Here is an 18,984-nt window from a genome sequence, read left to right as displayed (position 1 = left end):
GATAAACAACCAGTTTGACTGTCTATTCCTATTTTCTTACATCCCTCCCTCCTCTCCTTATCTCCCCCCGTCCTCCCATAATCCCCCTCTCCCTCCCTCCATCTGTCTCTGATACAATCTGCTGCTTCCTGTGACACAGCAGCCAAGCCACAACCCACTTCCTGCTGCCAACACTGCCTAATAAGGCCTGAACACACACACACACACACACACACACACACACACACACACACACACACACACACACACACACACACACACACACACACACACACACACACACACACACACACACACACACACACACACACACACACACACACACACACACACACACACACACACACCTATATTTCCTGCAAGTAGTCATCTTTTCTAAAACAAGCCAGAAAGTTCTGCAGTTACATTTAAACTGAGGAACCAGACAGATATTTTAGAAGAGAATTGGTCATCTATGTGTTGACTGTACGACCACATTTCATTTAGATCAAAAAGATAAGATCAAACCCTTTTGAGCATCACCGTTATATTTTTATGTATGATGTGCTGATGTTGACTTAATGCACAATCCTCCCCTCGTCATCTTATCTTTATGTTATGTTGTATGTTTTTGTGCCCAACTGGCACATATTTGTATGTTACTAAGAAAAGACGAATAAAAAGTAAATTAAAAAAAGCTCTTTGGCTGCTGTCAATCATAAAAAAACTGCATTATATAAACTTCAAAACGTCTTCCTGTGATTGTGTTATTTGGCTCGTCTTATAATAATTGTGCCCACAGTGAATGTTTTCACAGCTTCCTCTCCTTTACGCCTTTTGGCAGCTAGAGACACTCTGTCCTTAATAAACAACTCAGTGTGTGTGTCTGAATGTTTAATGGTCAAACAGACAAATCTTGTCGTGGCTTGTAATGTAATCAGGTGGAATCTAATCCTGGACACTGTTTGGACAGAATCGCTGAGTGACAAAATACTTTGTAGTGTCAAAGTGGTGAAAACAAATATGTTCAAATAAAGATAGTGGCACAATTTAGAAAGAATCTGTCTGAGGAAGAGACCAAAGCCATTAAAAGGTCCTGCAAATGTTTAATTTCACAGTAATGTCCAATTTCTCTGCAAATGTTTAAATATTTTAGCAAATGTTTTAATGTAAATTCAGATTTTTCATAGGTTTATTTATAGGTTAAATTTATTTTTATTTTTGATAGTGTATGTTCAATGTATGTTTGAACTAGAGATGTTCCGATACCATTTTTCCCTCCTGATCCCGATACTTGTGCTGTAGGTATCGGCCGATCCCGAGTACCGATCCGATACCAGTACGTTATGAATAAATATCATCCTACACCTGCATGAAGTGCAGCCACAATGAAATGTTGTCTTCATGTTGCTAGCGTTGTCGCGCAAAACAACGTGAACGTTGGACTCTGGGGTTTTCCACTGTACGAGCATCCCTTCAATCGCTTCGGCAAAAAAAAAAAAGTGCCAGTATGTGACCCTCGACACTCACGGCGTGCAGCGCCACACTATGGGGGTTAATGCTGACTCCCAGTGTGGCGTTTAGCTTAGCAAAGACACGTCGGAGCTCCAAATGTCCGAGGTAAAGCTGACTGCATCACGTCTTTAATGTGTTCCCTAACTGTCTCGTTTAATTTGGGCAGCGCCGTTTCGGAGACATATTTACGATCCGGTAAACAGTTTCTGGGTTCAACATGCTCCATTATGCGGCAAAACCCCACATTTTGGACAACAGACGGGTTGGTCATCCAGGATAACCAGCCTGCTCTGACACAGTGTGTGTCTGTGTTACATAATCAATCGTCCCTCTACACCAAGAACTGAGCCAGAGCTTAACGGAGCGAACCAGTAAATAGATTACTAATTTAATAAATGACATGGTATTGATCGGAGCCTGGACTCCAGTACTCACCGATACAGTATTGTCGGCAGTATCGGAGCAATTTCTGATACTGATATCAGAATCTGAACAATTCTCATTTGAATGCTCCATCCATCCATCCATCCATCCATCCATTCATTCATCCATCCATCCATGTCTGGCCTATAAAAGGTAGACAGATTAAACTATCTAGCCAACATATTGGCCAACTTTAGCTTATTGCAGATCTTTATCACATCTGCATTATACAACTCCTCTTCCAAAACAGTTGGTACTCGGTAAAAACATAATAAAAACAGAATTTGCCACCTAAATTCAACAAAATACAGTATAAAGACAAGATATTTCATGCTCCACTTGGGAAACTTTAGTTTTGTGTAAATATGTACTTCTGCTCTGTTTTTGTTCACTTTTTATACTGTGTCCCAACTTTTTTGGAATCTGTGAAAAACTAAGCAATTTCCAACTTTCCAAACATTGTACAAAACATGATTATAGGATGTTTGTAATCTAAAATTGTATGGGCTCTTATGCTGAGAATGTGCAAGCATTTAAAAACAACAATAGTCCTATAAATAACTTGTCACTTATAAAATGATGACTTTTAATTCTCAGTTTGACTCTTGAGTCTGCAGAAGAGGAAGCACACAGCCCAACTTGTTGGAGCTGTAATATCGTGGTCATGTGGTTTTAATATTCACACTTAAATGAAAGGGAACAAAAGTTACAGAAGTAAATTAAGTCACGTGAGGCGGGTGCTTACATGAAAAAAAACACCTACCCCTAAAAAAAATTCTACCAAAAGGTTTTCTTTTTTTCTTGCTGTTTTTTGTAGTATTAGATGTCCTTAATAGACCTAACAGACAATTTTTTTTTTTTACCAAAATCTGACCACTAGAAAGGTGTAATTTTCAAGACAGCGTCCAAGATGGGCGCCAGCGATATGAGAAAGGAGAAATAATAATAATAATAATAATAATAATAATAATAATAATTAGTGAAGGGAAACTGTAAAGAGTGTATGGTGAAGGTGCTCATCAGGAAGTCTCACTGGAACTGATCACATCTTTGTGGTTGGAAATGTAATAAATAATACGAGTGAAAATCATAAAGTTCAATTAAATTCATGCATGTTATTTATTTTTCAGAATATATGCACCGTACATGACCTATATTAATGAGTTGGAAATGAGGTAAATACAAAATGAACATATCTATGGATCAAATAATCATCAAGTGATATTCTCAAGAGCTTTAAATGATTCTTTGATCCAGAAAATGTAGATTTTGAGGCTTGGAAGATATATTGGTTCTCATAGATTTTATATGGGAGCCATCTCCGATCCACAATGTTGAGACCTGGAGGTTTTGAAAATGGGGCATTTCTTGGAGTCAGAAATTGTTAAACTTTTAGTATGTTTTTAAGTCCATCTGATGACGTTTGTTTTTCATCGTCACTAACTGTGCACAACATCAGCAGCTGAAAGCAGCATGGCTAATTATGCACAGAGTCTCCGCTGATCAAAAACAAAGCAGCATGGTTAATTATGCACACTGTACTGCTACAGAGCTAAGTGTAGCTAAGTGTAGCTAACGGTTACTTTTCTTAACGAGCCGCGGGTCTCGTTAAGAAGAGTAAGAAGGAGTCTCTGGATTTGTCTCCAGTCGCTTTTTTGAAAAATAGTCTCTAAGGGGGTCTGAAAAGTCGCTAAATTTAGCAACAAAGTCACTAAGTTGGCAACACTGCTTCACCGGCTTTTACAAATGGCGCATGTTGTGGTGTCGAGTACTACGTCACATCCTGCTTAGCGTTCTATCCAATCAGCAACCAGGCTGTTTTCAGGGGAGAAAAAAGACCCTGCTCTTCTACAGGGACTAAAAGGGTCCCGACAAAAGCCGGCTCCGGACTGCTCGTATTCATATTAGGGGCGTTTTGGTGAGTGAGACCGGCCTTATTCCGGGTAACAGCCCTAATGTTGACAACAGCACATGAAGGATTTTAAAAGGAGAGAAGACACTTTGGAAGAGGGCCCAACACTGACAGTGGCCTTAAATCCACTCCTGGGAGGGTTAGAGCAGGTTAAAGCCACCTCCAGTTAGACGGATAAATACTGCAGCGTTCTCTGATCTTATCTGCATCAAGCGGGGCAGAGAGGGCTGATGGGAGCTGGGTGGGGACAGAGACTTCGGACTGGGAAACAGATGCATATTTAATGTGAGAGAAAGCGACTGAGAGTGAGACTGAGAGTGAGCTGCTGCATTATTCATACAACTACGGACACCAAGACGCTAAAAGCGTGTGGCACATAAAGACGAGGACCTGCGCACACGCTCGCACCTGTCAACCTGCCAACACCTGAGTCCATGTGGGGAGCCGGTCCGCCGTGAGTCCGCGTGGGGACCCGGTCCACCGTGAGTCCGCGTGGGGACCCGGTCCGCCACGTGGGGACCCGGTCCTGTGTGAGTCCACGTGGGGACTCACACAGGACTAACAGGCTGAGAGGAGTCACGGCCAGATTGGACTCAATAGTTCTGGATTAAACCAGGACAGGCGTGGTCTATTCCTGCCCCTTTCTCAGACAAAGACCACCAGTCCACTAGGGTGTAGGGCTGTGCGATATATCAATATAAAAAATATATATCGATATATTTCTAAATGTGATATATCCATATAGTTCAAATTTGCGCTGTGTTTTATCCTGTATTTGGGTTTTTTGGTGGTGCATGTGTATTGTTGTTTTTATTCTATTTGTTTTCATTTTTCTTAATCCTTATTCTACTTTCTTAATGTTATTTTGTCTTTTCTTATATATATAAATATTTATATATTGCTCTTGATTATCCTTCAATGTCTGCATATATTGCGTCACAAAATTGTTTCGCTGTAACTATTTTCAGTTTCGTCACCTGTATGGTCTTTCTTGTTGTCTGTTTTTGTTGAGAAAAGCAATAAACAAAGTTGGAAAAAAAAGTACTGTGATCCTTGCTCCTCAAGCTGCTATATATTATATAAATGCTGACCTTACTAGGGTTTGTCATATTTAGTTCTTTTGTAATATATATTACAAAATAAAATATGTTTCAGCAAAAGATTGGTCTATTTTATTTCATAGGCTATTTTTATTTAAGAAGTTTTTTTTTTATTTAAATTTGCACTTTATGGAGCTTTGATTTTAAAAAAGGTTCTCCTGCTGTTATACAGTATTTATGTTCACTTAAATAACCAGTTTCAATAAAACTACTTGTTACATGTCAGATTTGACTTTGAACATTTGCTCTCACTTTGAGATAAAAAATATCAGGATATATATCGTATATATTGATATTCAGCCTAAATATATCAGGTATGACTTTTGGTTCATGTCGCCCAGCTCTAGATTGGACTTGACTGGATTAAACAGGCGTGGTCTATTCCTGTCCCTTTCTCAGACAGAGACCACCAGTCCACTCGGGAGGACTCTGATGCTGCCTGTGGAGCTAAATCAACTGGTCACTTAGTTGGCTTAAGAGGTTTTCTCTTAAGCACAAATAGGTCAGTGGCTGCTGCTCCAGGAGGGATTTGAGCCCAGCGAAGGCCTGGAGCACAAGAAACGATTGCAAGGACGAGGATATTCAAACTGCACTTTGATTAGGCCTGTCACAATAACACATTTATTAGGATGATATATTCTTCCAGAAACCATCAGGATAAACAATAGTGCTGTTGTATCAATGTTGCTTTAGTTTTATAACCATATAAGAGAATAATAAATTCATCCTTTTACACTGCATTAATCTTTAAATCTGGAGAATATTAAACATTGGAAAATAAATGTGGAAAATAAATATTTAAAATATCCTAGATAAATAAACTACAACCAAAACAAATAAAATAGACTTTCAGGCTGTTAACTAAACATTGCACTGAGATATTCATCATGTATTATATTATTTTATTATTAAAATAACATATAAACAGCTGGAATGGCTGCTAGGTTTTTTTTGGCAGTTTGTGCTGCCTGTCAAACATTTACAGCTTTACTTTAAACTATTGTGTCCATTTTTATACACTGAACGATAAGTCGATATAGTTATTGTGGTGACAGGCCTAACTTTGATGAACACTTTAAAAGAAAAACGTAAGCCATTGAGCCTTGACTCGTCGTTATTAGAGTTCCCCATCCCTCTGTGGTTTCTTGGTCACTGAGGGGTTAACAGGAAACCGCAGAGCACGGCCGCCACATGCTCTCTCTGAAATGTCTCTATAAGGCTGTGCTCTCACTGCTTTTCCTCAAATGTGCTGGCAAGTACAGTCAGGCCCAGCGGCTCTGTCTCCTCCTCCTCCTCCTCCTCCTCCATCTACCTGACCCTCCTCCCTCCACTCTCCTCTACTCCCCTCATCATTCTCTCAAAACCATTTAACCAAGTACCAAGACCTGTCAGGAGACGTTTCTGCTGTGGCACTCAGACAGAGTTATATTATGACTTATATACATTACATAACACTTTGTATTTGGTGCAGGGGGAAGAAGGTTTAACGTTCAGTGGAGTGAAAGCTTCATCCTTTGGTATTATGAGAATGTTTTATTGAGCTAAATAGCAAACAAGACATCCAGACATCAGCCCTGAAGCTGAGACAAAAAAGACTCAAGTACCATTTGTCTTTAAGTCCATTCCTTTGTCACTGTCCCCAGAATTCATCCATCTTCTTTCTCCTCCAGCAGGAGTTCATAATGCCACTATATGAAAGATTTTTTTTTGCCCTCACAATTACAGCCAACTATCATTTTTTAATGATGTTCAGGCTTTCTGAGTTAGTCTTGCCTCCAGGAATAAGTGAGAAAGACAGCAGAGAGGAGTGAAACCTGCAGGAGTAACTCATGCACAACATTTGACAAGCTACCGCAACAGAACAATAATATCAGCAGAAGAATGCTTTTTTTATGGCCGAATAGGAAACATGAGCTGAGAAACAGAAGTCATATTTGATTAGTAAACATTAGCTGGTGCACCTTCGCTGAACAAACGGTGATTCATTGCTTATTTTCTTCTTCCCCTTCAGTTAAACGTCACGTTAAAACCAGACAGGGGCTGACAATAAGTCACTTAATAGTGTCTGTGTTTAACCACACCACTTCCCCCTCGCCTGATGAAAATAGAGACGACAGCGTACAGATGTTGTTCACACAGATAGATAACATTAAAAAAGGCATCATTTAACGCCTCTATATATGTAATGCCTAAAAGAGAGATGGTGTCTGTCTGTATATTCCAGTAATAATTCACAGGTCTGTCTTTTTTAATGTTCGGGTAAACCCGATCTTTTTCTATGAGATTTGAGAAACTGAAACCTGGAACTCATAAAATATATTTAAGTTGGAATAGATACAGCAAGAACTCATTCAAAAGTGGAGATTGAAACTTTCTCTTTCCATCCCAGCAGCTGGCTAGTCGACACGAGACAACGTCGTGTGTGAAGCAGACACACAAACTGCAGACAGAAGTGAGAAAAGGAAGTGGTCGTTGCAAAAAGGCGACATGGGAAAACACAATGTGAATGCTTCCCTGTATGCAACACGATGAAAACCTCAGCTGCCTGCACGCTTTCTCTGCTGTGGCATCACAACATTTGCTTGGCAGGTTTTCTGACATTGCAAGAGACCAAGTTTCCCTTTTGCTGGCTCACTGCAGACCCTGGCCGGGGTCACCATGGTGGTAAAGTACTTGACCTCTGGTGCTGACTCGGACATGGAAAGTCCACACTTTAGTCCACACGATAGCCTGTTGAGGCTGTCCGGGTCATGTGACAGCACACGGTCCTGGCAGCCCCCCGGGCCGTTTGAACCGTGTCAGGGACGTTCAGCCGGCAGCCCACATGACTCTGAAATCAATCTCTCGGAACAATGTACATCTCACGAAACTGGCTGGTTCCTCACGTCAATCTGTGACTATCACAGAGTGTAAAAGTAGGTGTGAGATAAAACCACAAGGAACTTCCTGTTGAGCTGCGAGACAGCTGCCCCATAAACGGTAATATGGTAAAACGGGAGAATAAACTGTCTACTTCTTCAAATATAAAACACAGGAATCTTATTACAAATGTTCTGCTGTTTTCATACATGAAAGAAACAGAAAAGTATTTCAGCAGGAACAAAACAGTTTAAAATATATAAACTAAAACAAGGAAATTAAGGAACATATTTAGGGGGCAAACAGGTATCTCAGAGGTTTAAATTAAATATAGTTTAGTTGTTTTCCTATAGTCATGGAAAAAATATATTAGACCACCCTTTTTGTTTAATTTCTTGTTCATTTTAATACCTGGTGCAACTAAAGTTTCATTTGTTTGGACAAATATAATGATAACAACAAAAATAGGTGATAAGAGTTTAATTTAAGAGCTGATATCTAGACATTTAACATGGTTTTATTGAGTGTTTTATGAGTTTGGTTATTATCAAGAAAAAATAAAATAAAATCAGTTATTTTTGTTGTTATAATTATATTTGTCCAAACAAATGAACCTTTAGTTGTACCAGACATTAAAATGAATAATAAATTGAAGAAAACAAGGTGGTCTAAGAATTTATTGTCCTACCTACGACAGTAAAGGCTAAATAAAAAAGCCTTTTCTGAAAAGGTTCTGGCTAGAAAAGGAGAGCTCTTTTAGCCCTCCTTTGCTAATTTTACCTCCCCTCTTTCTTTGTCGTTGCCTGTTTCTTCTCTCACAGGCTGCAGCATGCTGCTTAAACACACAAATAGACACACACACACACACACACACACACACACACACACACACACACACACACACACACACACACACACACACACACACACACACACACACACACACACACACACACACACACACACACACACACACACACACACACACACACACACACACACACACACACACACACACACACACACACACACACACTTGCTGCAGGCTACTGCTTTCTGCCTCCCACAGCCAGCCAACAGAAACAGGCATGCAGGCTATCTCAGCTATTCCCGACCTCTTCTTCTCAATGTCTGTGACTGAATGGAGTCAGACATGTTCAGCTGAGACTCCTGGACTAAGAAAACCGCTCAGCGTTCCCTGAGCTGACTCATCCTCGCTGGCTTCCTTTATCCAGCTCGCTGGAAAAGTTGAATAGACGTTTGGCCAAGAACTTTCATTTTGTTGTGTGACCACTTCAAGAGCCCAGATGAATTCCTTCCTGCTGGTGAGTCTGTGTGTGTGTGTGTGTGTGGGGGGGGGGGGGGGGGGGGGCGCTGCGTGTGTGTGTGTGTGTGGTGGTGTGTTTGTGTGCACTACTGGCACACTCGATGCCCATATTTGGAACCGTCTCACCTCTGTCCTCCTCTCTGAGCTCGATTCCTTTTACAGGTTGGAGCACATCCTCCTCGATCAGACCCAGAAGGAGGACGGCCTCCTCCTCGATCAGACCCAGAAGGAGGACGGCCTCCTCGATCAGACCCAGAAGGAGGTGGCCTCCTCCTCGATCAGACCCAGAAGGAGGCGGCCTCCTCCTCGATCAGGCCCAGGAGGAGGCGGCCTCCTCCTCTGAAGGAGAACAATCCACTATAAAAACTCTCTCAGCTGCCCTGACTTGTACAATCTTTGCTCTAAAGAAGAAAGGTCTGCACTCAAGCCTGAGCCCAAAGATGAAAAGAGACAAAGTTGAGATAAACAGGAAGGAAACGCTGTTGTTGCTTCTCCTTGGCAATGACGGGGCTGAGTGTGTCGACTTTGACCTTCTGATCTGTAGATAGTGTCTATCTAGACAACAGTCACAATGAATTACACCAACAAACCAACTGCTGCAGGACAACGCCAAGTTTATGGTGGCAAACTGTGATAAAGATTCTTCTTTTCTTCTCACATATGAAAGCTTTGCCAGCAAGCAGAAAACAATGAGAATGGTGGACACCACATGTTTAAAACAATCGATAGAAGTACAGAAGCGTCAAAAAACGATATCTACAAACAGACTTTAAGCTCAAGGCTTCACACATGAAACTAAAGACACTCAGAGAGCTCAAAACTCTGCCAGATCTGTTAATGTTTACACTCCCCAACTTCTAGAGGTGGCCGATTTATATCGTCTATGATAATATCGTTAACATTGGTTTGACAATATGCAATTACACATTATTGAGTATTTATGATATCTCAAAAAGAAAACAAACTGATGTTTAACCATTTAATGTCTCTACATTGAGGTTTTACTGGGAGTCTCTTGACTTCTTCAGTTTAAAGAAAATAAAGCAGAGCTGTTGTTGTGAAACATCGAGTCCATCCATAGACGTCCTGGTCAGCAACAAGAACTTTAACAGCTTTTCTTCTTGGTAAAGAAATCACATGTTAAAGGATATCGTCAGATTATCGTTATCTGAAAATTAAAAAAATAATAATCAAGATTTTTTTTTGCCCATATCGCCCACCTCTACCAACACCCCTCAAATGCTGCTTCAAAAGGTTTCCAGTTCTTCTCTCGCCCGAGCTGCAGCCTTCACCAAGTTTCAAGCAAATCAGACCAGTTACTGCTGAAATACACAACCAGAGATAACCAGTCTACTACTTATCAACCTGTTACAGTCTTCTCTCTAGCAACAAACCCTCCACCTGACTGGAGACAGTAAAACATATCCTGTATTATAGTATATTATATATATACATGTATGTATTATGTGCCTATTAGGGTCTTGCGATGTCCACCAGTTGGCATATGACGATGTCTACAGTAACAGACCTACTGTATATAGAGGTGTAGAGGATTGTTTTGTTTTATACTAGTATTGTGTCCAATCTGTATCGTGACAACCTAAACCAGAGATGTCAGAGAGACAGACCGGTCAGAGAGAGACAGACCGGTCAGAGAGAGACAGACCGGTCAGAGAGACAGACCGGTCAGAGAGAGACAGACTGGTCAGAGAGAGACAGACAGGTCAGAGAGAGACAGACCGGTCAGAGAGAGACAGGTCAGAGAGAGACAGACAGGTCAGAGAGAGACAGACGGGTCAGAGAGAGACAGACCAGGGGCTTCATGCAGCTTCCAGGACAACAACAATTGTTTCTGTAAACAAGATTATGTGCATCGCTAATCATGCAGAAAAGGTGTCAGCCTGCAGAAAAAGGTTCAGTCTTTAACCAAAGAAGTCAAACAAGTTCTCCTTTAAAGTCCTTTTCTGTTCAGTTATAAACAACAGTGTAAGTGGAGACTAATGATAATGTCAGAAAACTGCTGCCCAGCAAAACATCTGCTGGTTTCCTCCGATGGCGTTTCTCTAATGTAGCCTGTGTATCACCAATCACCATCAGCCCAGATAAGTGAAGTTAAGACCTGAAAGATAGGAATGTTAAAGATGTCTGACAGCATAAAGCAGTTTTTATACTAGCTGGCATCCATTACGCTCCATTAAGCAGTGGAGCCTGATGAGCTCCATGTATCTCTGTGCCCATTAGCAGTGCTGACCGAACACTATATCACTACAGCATTTATGGCCACAACAAGCTTTGGTTTCACTACGTTGTGAGACCGAGGCCGTCCATCAGCTGGGTGATGTCACTCCGTCTGGCTGGCTAATGCACAAACACCACAGGGTTGGTAGACGTAGAGCTGTTTGTTCTGCTTCACTTCACACTAGAAGACAAGTCGTACAATCTAAAACACAGAAGGAATGCCTGTATATTCCTATTCTGGTTTCAGACCTCTAAAACAGCTCAGATTGTCTGGTTTTCTGCCCAACGAGGGACACAACTGTCCAATCAGAGCTTTACGGCTACAAGCATGAGATCGAGGCAGCTGTGCCAGTAGTTGATGTCAATTAACAGATATTACAAGTCTTAAATCAACATCATAGCTCCTAGTAACCACGGCAGCAGCTTCTGTGGTGACAGGAAATGTCCTTGACGGACAGTTTGAAGAATTTCTCCTGATCTCCTGAAAATATACCCCAACCCAACAAACTCAATATAAAGACGTCAGGTGGAATTAATGAAGGGATATCAGTATCAGGCTGGCAGATTTTTAGCCTGCTAGGGATAAAAAAACAAACACCAAAATTGATTTTGAGATGGACTAAAAGAGGAAGTTTATTTTACTACTTTTTCTTAGAACTTGAATTACTTATTAGGGTTGAGTGAAACAACAATATATACCACTTACTGTCAGGTTTAATTAAACAGCTTTATATTGGATTTACAGAAAATTCAGGAAAAAACTGATGAAGAACAACGACTTGTCTGTGATTTAATTTATTGCATTAGCAATAAGCAAACTTGGTCCAGTCTGGCTATTTGATCTCGAAAGTAATTTTTGTTTGAGTTTTAAGAACGCAGCCTATGTCTCAATAAGTGCAGCAAATAATTATTTTACTTTTTGAACAATTTATCAATTATTTCTTTCGGTTAATCCTTTTTATTGATTCGCTGATGTACAGAAAGTGAAAAATGCCCATTTCAATTTCCCAGAGTACATGGTGACAAAATAAAAAGTTACTCAACTAGCTAACATTTAACTGAATAGATTAAAATAAACTGATATCAACTGACCAGGTCATGAAAGATGACACAATTTTCACACAAACTTACTTAACTGTCAGAGAGAAAATATTCAGTTTCAAAACACTGAAGATATTGAATAACTGCTGAACATGGGACAAAGCATTAGTTAGGGGAAAGGTCACGTTTACAGTAAGTGATCACAGCAGAAACAATCAAACGTCAGCAACCACCAAGTAAACGAGATCTGTTGCCAAGAAGACAATAGTAGGTTTTGTATGTTGAGCAACTAGTGTAGCAAAGCATCTAATCTGAGGGCCAGGCCGGCATAATGGCCTATTTATGAGTATGGGAGGTAGGAGGAGCCAGAGGGGGAGATTGGTTGAGGGGAGGGGGCTGCACTGATTGGTGGACCACTTTAATAATGAAGATGAGGCTTTGTGATCATTTAGACACACTGTCCCAGCAGCTGTACACTTCATGATGCATGAAATAAAGACATTATTCTTAATCCATTATAGAGAAGAATTCCCACAAGCACATCCCAATTATCTCAGATTGTTATTGCTTCTGGTGTTAGTGTGGATATTAAGAAGTCTCTGGTTGAAAAACAAACTCTAAAACGGCTGTTTATGTTCACAGGAAAAGTGCAATAAATTAAGATCTGCAGAATGTTTACATTCATATACAGTTTGGTGAGACGTGTCCGTCTACTCAGAACTACAGCTCTGCTCTTATGAGGCATTTAAGTGAATGGATCGTTGTGATGTTCCTTGCTTAATATTTTGAATTTAACCATAGATTTTAGGGAGTAACATTGATTGCACACGGGCTGAAAGTCTGTTTATACTCTGCCACTGATATCAGACTTCAAAAGAAACAAAAAGACTGTGCAAGAGAATAAGGAGAACAAGTAGAGACATGAAGTATTAGCACCCAAACACACTGCTGTGAAGATTACACAACGCCGTGGTATGAGTGCAGCGCTAACGCAACACCAATGAGTTTCATCTTGTTGTCCTTACATGGAAGAATATGCAATAAACTTGCTAAATAGCTTGAATAACAGCCACCGGCCTGTTGGGACACGAGGTCAAGACGTTGAACACTCTGATAGAGGCTATGGCAGCAAAGATCTCTGTTAGACTTGCATTCCTTTCCTGTTGCTGCCGAGGCAGAAACAAGCTGGAGCCCAGACACAAAGGAGACTGAGGGGAGGCCATTCCCCTGCTTTTAAGGCTGATCAATAAAAAAGCTCAGGAAGAGAGTGAGGAGAAAGACGGAGGAGCCCAGTTTGGCATCGCTTCCAGGCATGTCGAGCATCTAAACCAGCACAGAAAGTCGTTAGGTTGCAACCAGCGTGCTAAGCAGTTACATTACACCTGCTGCTCACGTCATACGTGTTAATTCTTGAGCCCGAGGCAGCCAAACTGTCTGATAGGACAGTCTTTAAATCACAGAGACCCAGTCAGTGAGTCACAGGAAGACAGGAGTCGCCTCTGACATCAACAGTGAATCATTCTGCACATAGATACACTTCCTGTAACCCTAACCCACCGAACCAAGAGGAGGAGATGGTCTGAAGTGTCTGAAGTGCTCTCAGCATCACAGATACTGGATGAGGGAGGAGAAGTGGAATAGCAGGAAGAATCAACCTGCAGCTGGACGCTTTACTGAAAGACTTCCCAACTGGGTCAAATTGTTGAACTTTTGACCAACTGACTGCACTTCTGTGTCAACATTCACATACCACAGAGACAAATGACAATGAGCATGAGCGGAGCTGCATTCCAGTCTTTACCTATTATACAAGGTGACATGGGCTGTTTGGGCCACAATGGAGGAGCAGCAGGAGCATCCAGATCAATAAGAGCTACAGTTAGGACCAAGATGGATGGTCACCATCACACAGCTCTTCAACTGGCTCATTCAAGCACTTTCAAAATAAAACCAAACATTTACAGACTCTCTAAGCCTTTGTTACTATAACTACACAACAGAGGTGGAAAAAAACCAATACAGCATAATATCGCCATATATTGTGTGGCAACATTATATCGATTCATGGCCGCCAAGTATCCACATTTAGCGTTCCCACAAGTATTTTTGCCATTTCTTTTCGAAGACATAAATTACTGTGTATATAAAAAAAAGTCCACCAGTGTTTGTGTGATTCTGCACCAAACCGAGTCCATGAACAAGTTTCTGTGTTTAGTTCACGTGTCTGTAATAACTAGAGCACAACACATACTAGATATAATATACATATCCACTGGATTCTTAACATGCTGGATGAACCAAAAGTTTTCACATTGGTGCATATCAGACAACATTTACACCACCACCAACAACAACAACATATCTGTGATAAAATAATAATAATAATAACAGCAGGACAGCCGAGCAGTAAAACAGCTGATATTTCCCCAACCCGCCCATTGGACAGGGCTTCTCGTCTCTTTGGGAATCCTTCCTCTGCTTAGCAATGAGCAACGCTGTCATGAAACAGGCAGAAAACCTTCATCGAGGTGACGTGAAGACGACGTTGTCAGCAGCCAACCAGTTACGAAACAGCATTCTTTGTTTCTGTGTTTTAAGCCGAGCTAGGTCAAAGAATATTTGGTTGAAACAGAGTGGTGATGCTATTTTTGGAAATATTATAATGTAGCCCTGATGCCTTTTCTGTGGCGTGAGCACAGTGTTGGACTCATTTAAATAAACTAAAGCTAACCGGCTTTAATGTGACGCTGGTGCTGTGTGGAGGATCTCATCGAAAAATAGGTTTTCTCTGGATTTCAAAAAGTGACTGAAACAATTGGAAAAGTACCAAATAATGTAAAAAAAAATTCAAAGAATCTTTAAAAAAAGTGTGAAATGTGAGAAGGGACTTTGGTGTGGCAGCAGAATGAGCTGCTGCTGCAGCCGTTTATGATAGAGGAAGTATTTATTTCAGTGCAGCTGAACAATACGACCATAAAGCAGTTTGCTTTTCCTTTTGTATAATAATTCATTACATGCCATAGTTGTGATATAGTTTTATTATATACCATAGCAGCGATCTGTGTGTTGTTAAAGTGATGTAATGTTTTTAATGTGTGTACGGTAGAAAAATGGGGGGGGGGGAAGCTGAAAATCTTCTTCAAATTCTATTTAGTAGTTTTCTTTGTTAGCTAGAATTCATTTTAATTCTGTAAAAAGTGTGTTAACACATTAATATTAGCTAATTGTTGCATTAACTTAATTCCTGGCCTCGTTATCAGGGTCGTTTTTAAATGCATTACTGTGATTGTTGCAGGATTTCAGAGCTCAAGTGGCTCCAGTTCCTGCTGCAATCAAAGTAAGTGTGCAGCAGAAATATGTGCAAAACAAATAGAAAGTGTGGGGCAGCCCATGAGCCAGGCGGAGAGATATTGTTACAGAAAGGGCAGCGCTCTAGTACTGAGATAAAGAACTCGTCACACAGGTTATCAGCTCTGCACAACTCACTCCACAATTAAACATCTGACAAGCTTTCACAGGACAGAACACTGTTTCTGGACGGAAACGGAGCTCTACTCCTGTTTAACGCTCCTCTATTCTCCTCGGCTCCTTTTTCACCAAAACCTTCTTCAACATATCATTAATAAAGGTTCACTTTCATAGAATTGCTTGAAAATTTTCAGCATATGTGCCTCTCTGCATCCTTTATAGATAATGTGAATTTCAACTTTCTTCATACATTTTCACATGTTTTTGAAACATTTTTATAGCACCCATGCTTATTTTTGCTGGCGTCTAAAAATGAACAATGCTTTCAAAACATAAGTTTCTCTAAAACTTGACATAACCGACTCTGTGCATTCACATCAAGAAAATATTATTTCACTATAACTATTGGAAAAAAAATCAGGTTTTATTACTTTTTTTTTCTCTTGAAATGAGGCCTAATTTTGTATATTTGACTAAAATTGACCAATAATAATGAAAATAATTTATATATATATATAATTATATATCAGTGTGTTGGTCATAAGTTGCCTTAAAAGGTGAAAAGATGTAAATAATGTTTTCTACATGTCCTAAACCAGTCTGGTGTCCTGGGGTCCTTGTTGACCCCTGAGGAGGAGGAGGAGTAGGAGGAGGTGTTAGACTGTTTTTAGGAGAACACAAGGGTTAATGTGAAGGAGGTGGAGGTTCAAAGCATGTAAGACTGTACAGGCCATGACAGGACGTGGAATTTGTTCCCAACAGGAGAAACAGTAAAAAAGGTTTGAAGTCTGAGGAACGACTTGATAGAAACACAAAGTATGGGAGCAGCAGGCGACCAGGTCGTCACCGTGGCGACAGAGGAGAACCCGCCATGCTGAAGTGCCTTTGAGCAACAACAGCCTGAATCCCTTTCACATGTTTCTATAAACCACCGTGACCTCTGACCTCTGCTATGAATACACTGTTGTTCACTTCTATGGTTTTAATGTTAGTCAGTTTGTACATGCAAAATATTACTCAGTGTTGGAATGTAACTAAGTACATTTACTACTGTACTTTAGTATAATTTAGACATATTTTTACTTTACTTGAGTATTTCAATAACTTTATACTTTTAGGGGTAAATATTGAACCTATATTTATCTGACAGCTTTAGTTACTTTACAGGTCGAGATTTAAAATGAAAAATATATTATTTTATGATGTGTATGCTTGTTTATAAATAGAACCACATAAAAGTATATTACAATAAGTCGTACCTTGACAATAGTAAAATGCTGCTAACATAATCAATATCTATAATAATTCAATAATATATTTATAATATATAAAACAATCTGAGTGGGTCCATTCTGCATAACGAGTACTTTTACTTACTTCATGATTCGTGATACTTTCAGCAACTTTTGATGCGGATACTTTTGTACTTTTACTGCAGTAAGTTTTGATAGCAGGGCTTTTACTGTAGTGGAGTCATTTTACAGTGTGTATTAGTACTTTTACTGCAGTAAAGGATCTGAATACTTCTTCCACCTCTGCTTTTACTGAGCAAAAAGTCAACATGGAGAGTTTAAAATAGAAATAATCTGTGTTTTTGTCCTCTGACCGGCTCAACAAGCCAACCTGGGAATATTTCCCCTACAGGCAGCCAAACTTTAACAGGTGGGACTTTTACTACCAACATGCAAAAACTAAAACTTTCATCAAGTTTTTCACTAGTAAAGGTCTCAAAACCGCCACACAGCAGCAAGTCTGCAACCATGTAGACAGTAGAAACAGCAGAACAGCAAAAAAACAGCCAACTGGAGTTCTTTCAGAGTGACAAACGCGATTTAATGTGTCGGAAACAAACTAGTGAGGTGATTAAACTAGCAGTCAGAGGTTTTATAAGGTCAGGATTAAAGCAGTGGAAACACTAATGTTCAACTATGAACCGTTTAGATATAAAAGGGCGTTTAATAAACAATGGCAGTGTCTGAATGGAGTTGAATGGCTAAAAGGGTAAAGTTTAATAATAAATATGTGAAATAGTTGCAGTAGAAGAACCAACCAGTGAGGGTTAAACTGGTTTACTGGTTTAACTTTGACTGAGTTGTGATTATTCTACTGAGAGAAGAAGACATTAAAACATGTGGAAAGAGTCAAAGTGGAGTTCTTTCAGAGTGAGAAACGCGGTTAAACGTGATTAAAGTAGTGAAAGAGGTTTTCTAGGGTCAGAAGTAAAGCAGTGGTCTGTTTTTAGAGGTTTTAGAAGAATATCAGGATTAAATCAGTGGCCTGGTTGTGAACCTGGTTGTGAACCAGCGACAGAAACACGGAATGCAGCTCAAACACAAAGCAGATGAAGATCTTTACGCACCTCATTGTTCGGCCAGTGGAGATCTTCTCCTCCACTCTCTTCTTCTCACTTCACAGCTGAAGCTCGACGATTAAAGTCAAACTAGTGAAATAAAAAAGGAGAAAAACCGACGAAAAAGGCGCATCTAGCCCCGCAGCCCGGGGCGGAGAGGAGCGGCTAAAGAGAGGCAGACTCCTCGGTGTTTCCTGGTTGGAGCGGAGAGGAGGAGACACAGGGAGGAGGAGGAGACAGACAGGGAGGAGGAGGAGACACAGAGAGGAGGAGGAGACAGGGACAGAGGGAGGAGGAGGAGACACAGAGAGGAGGAGGAGACAGATCAGGAGCGGCTCTACTCCAACCTCTGTCCCGGACTGCTCCTACAGGACCAGGAGGACCAGGGGAACCGGAACCAGGAGCAGCAGGACTTCTCTCTGCGCACTTTGCGCTGGTTTGCGGCTTGTTACTGTGCAGGTTATGGGGGTCTGGTCTGGTCTGGTCTGGTTTGGCCCTGATCTGGTCTGGTTTGGCCCTGGTTTGGTCTGGTCTGGTTTGGCCCAGCCCGCTTCAAAGTAGGCTACAATCTCACGATGCATTCAGGGGCGGCTCGGAAAACTCCAACCTCGGGGTTTGTGTTGTGTTTTTTTGGCTTCATAGAGGATGAAAATAGGGAAATGTTGACATAAGCACGATTGTGATGAAATGATCTTTACTGTTAGAACATTTCAGTCACACAGAAACAGCACAACAGCTCACTTCACTGTCACATACAGTCAACTGACTAGAG

General features: G+C 40.7%; 1 protein-coding gene across 2 annotated transcripts in view; it reads right to left on the bottom strand.

Moving 5' to 3' along the window:
• Window positions 1-18,439, bottom strand: part of vaspb (vasodilator stimulated phosphoprotein b) — a 44,391-nt gene extending 25,952 nt beyond the window's left edge. The window contains exon 1 of one of the 2 annotated variants that reach the window (XM_059330960.1): window positions 18,222-18,439. In XM_059330960.1, the coding sequence (XP_059186943.1) occupies window positions 18,222-18,226 (5 nt within the window). In that variant the 5' untranslated portion in view covers window positions 18,227-18,439. The remainder of the gene's footprint in view (window positions 1-18,221) is intronic. The other variant, XM_059330961.1, reaches the window with a different exon arrangement.
• Between the last annotated feature and the right edge of the window lie 545 nt (window positions 18,440-18,984).

The sequence above is a fragment of the Centropristis striata genome, chromosome 4 (genome assembly GCF_030273125.1).
Source record: "Centropristis striata isolate RG_2023a ecotype Rhode Island chromosome 4, C.striata_1.0, whole genome shotgun sequence".
NCBI lineage: Eukaryota > Metazoa > Chordata > Actinopteri > Perciformes > Serranidae > Centropristis > Centropristis striata.
Note: the sequence above shows the minus strand (reverse complement) of the source record. Positions and strands in the feature narration are given on the sequence as shown.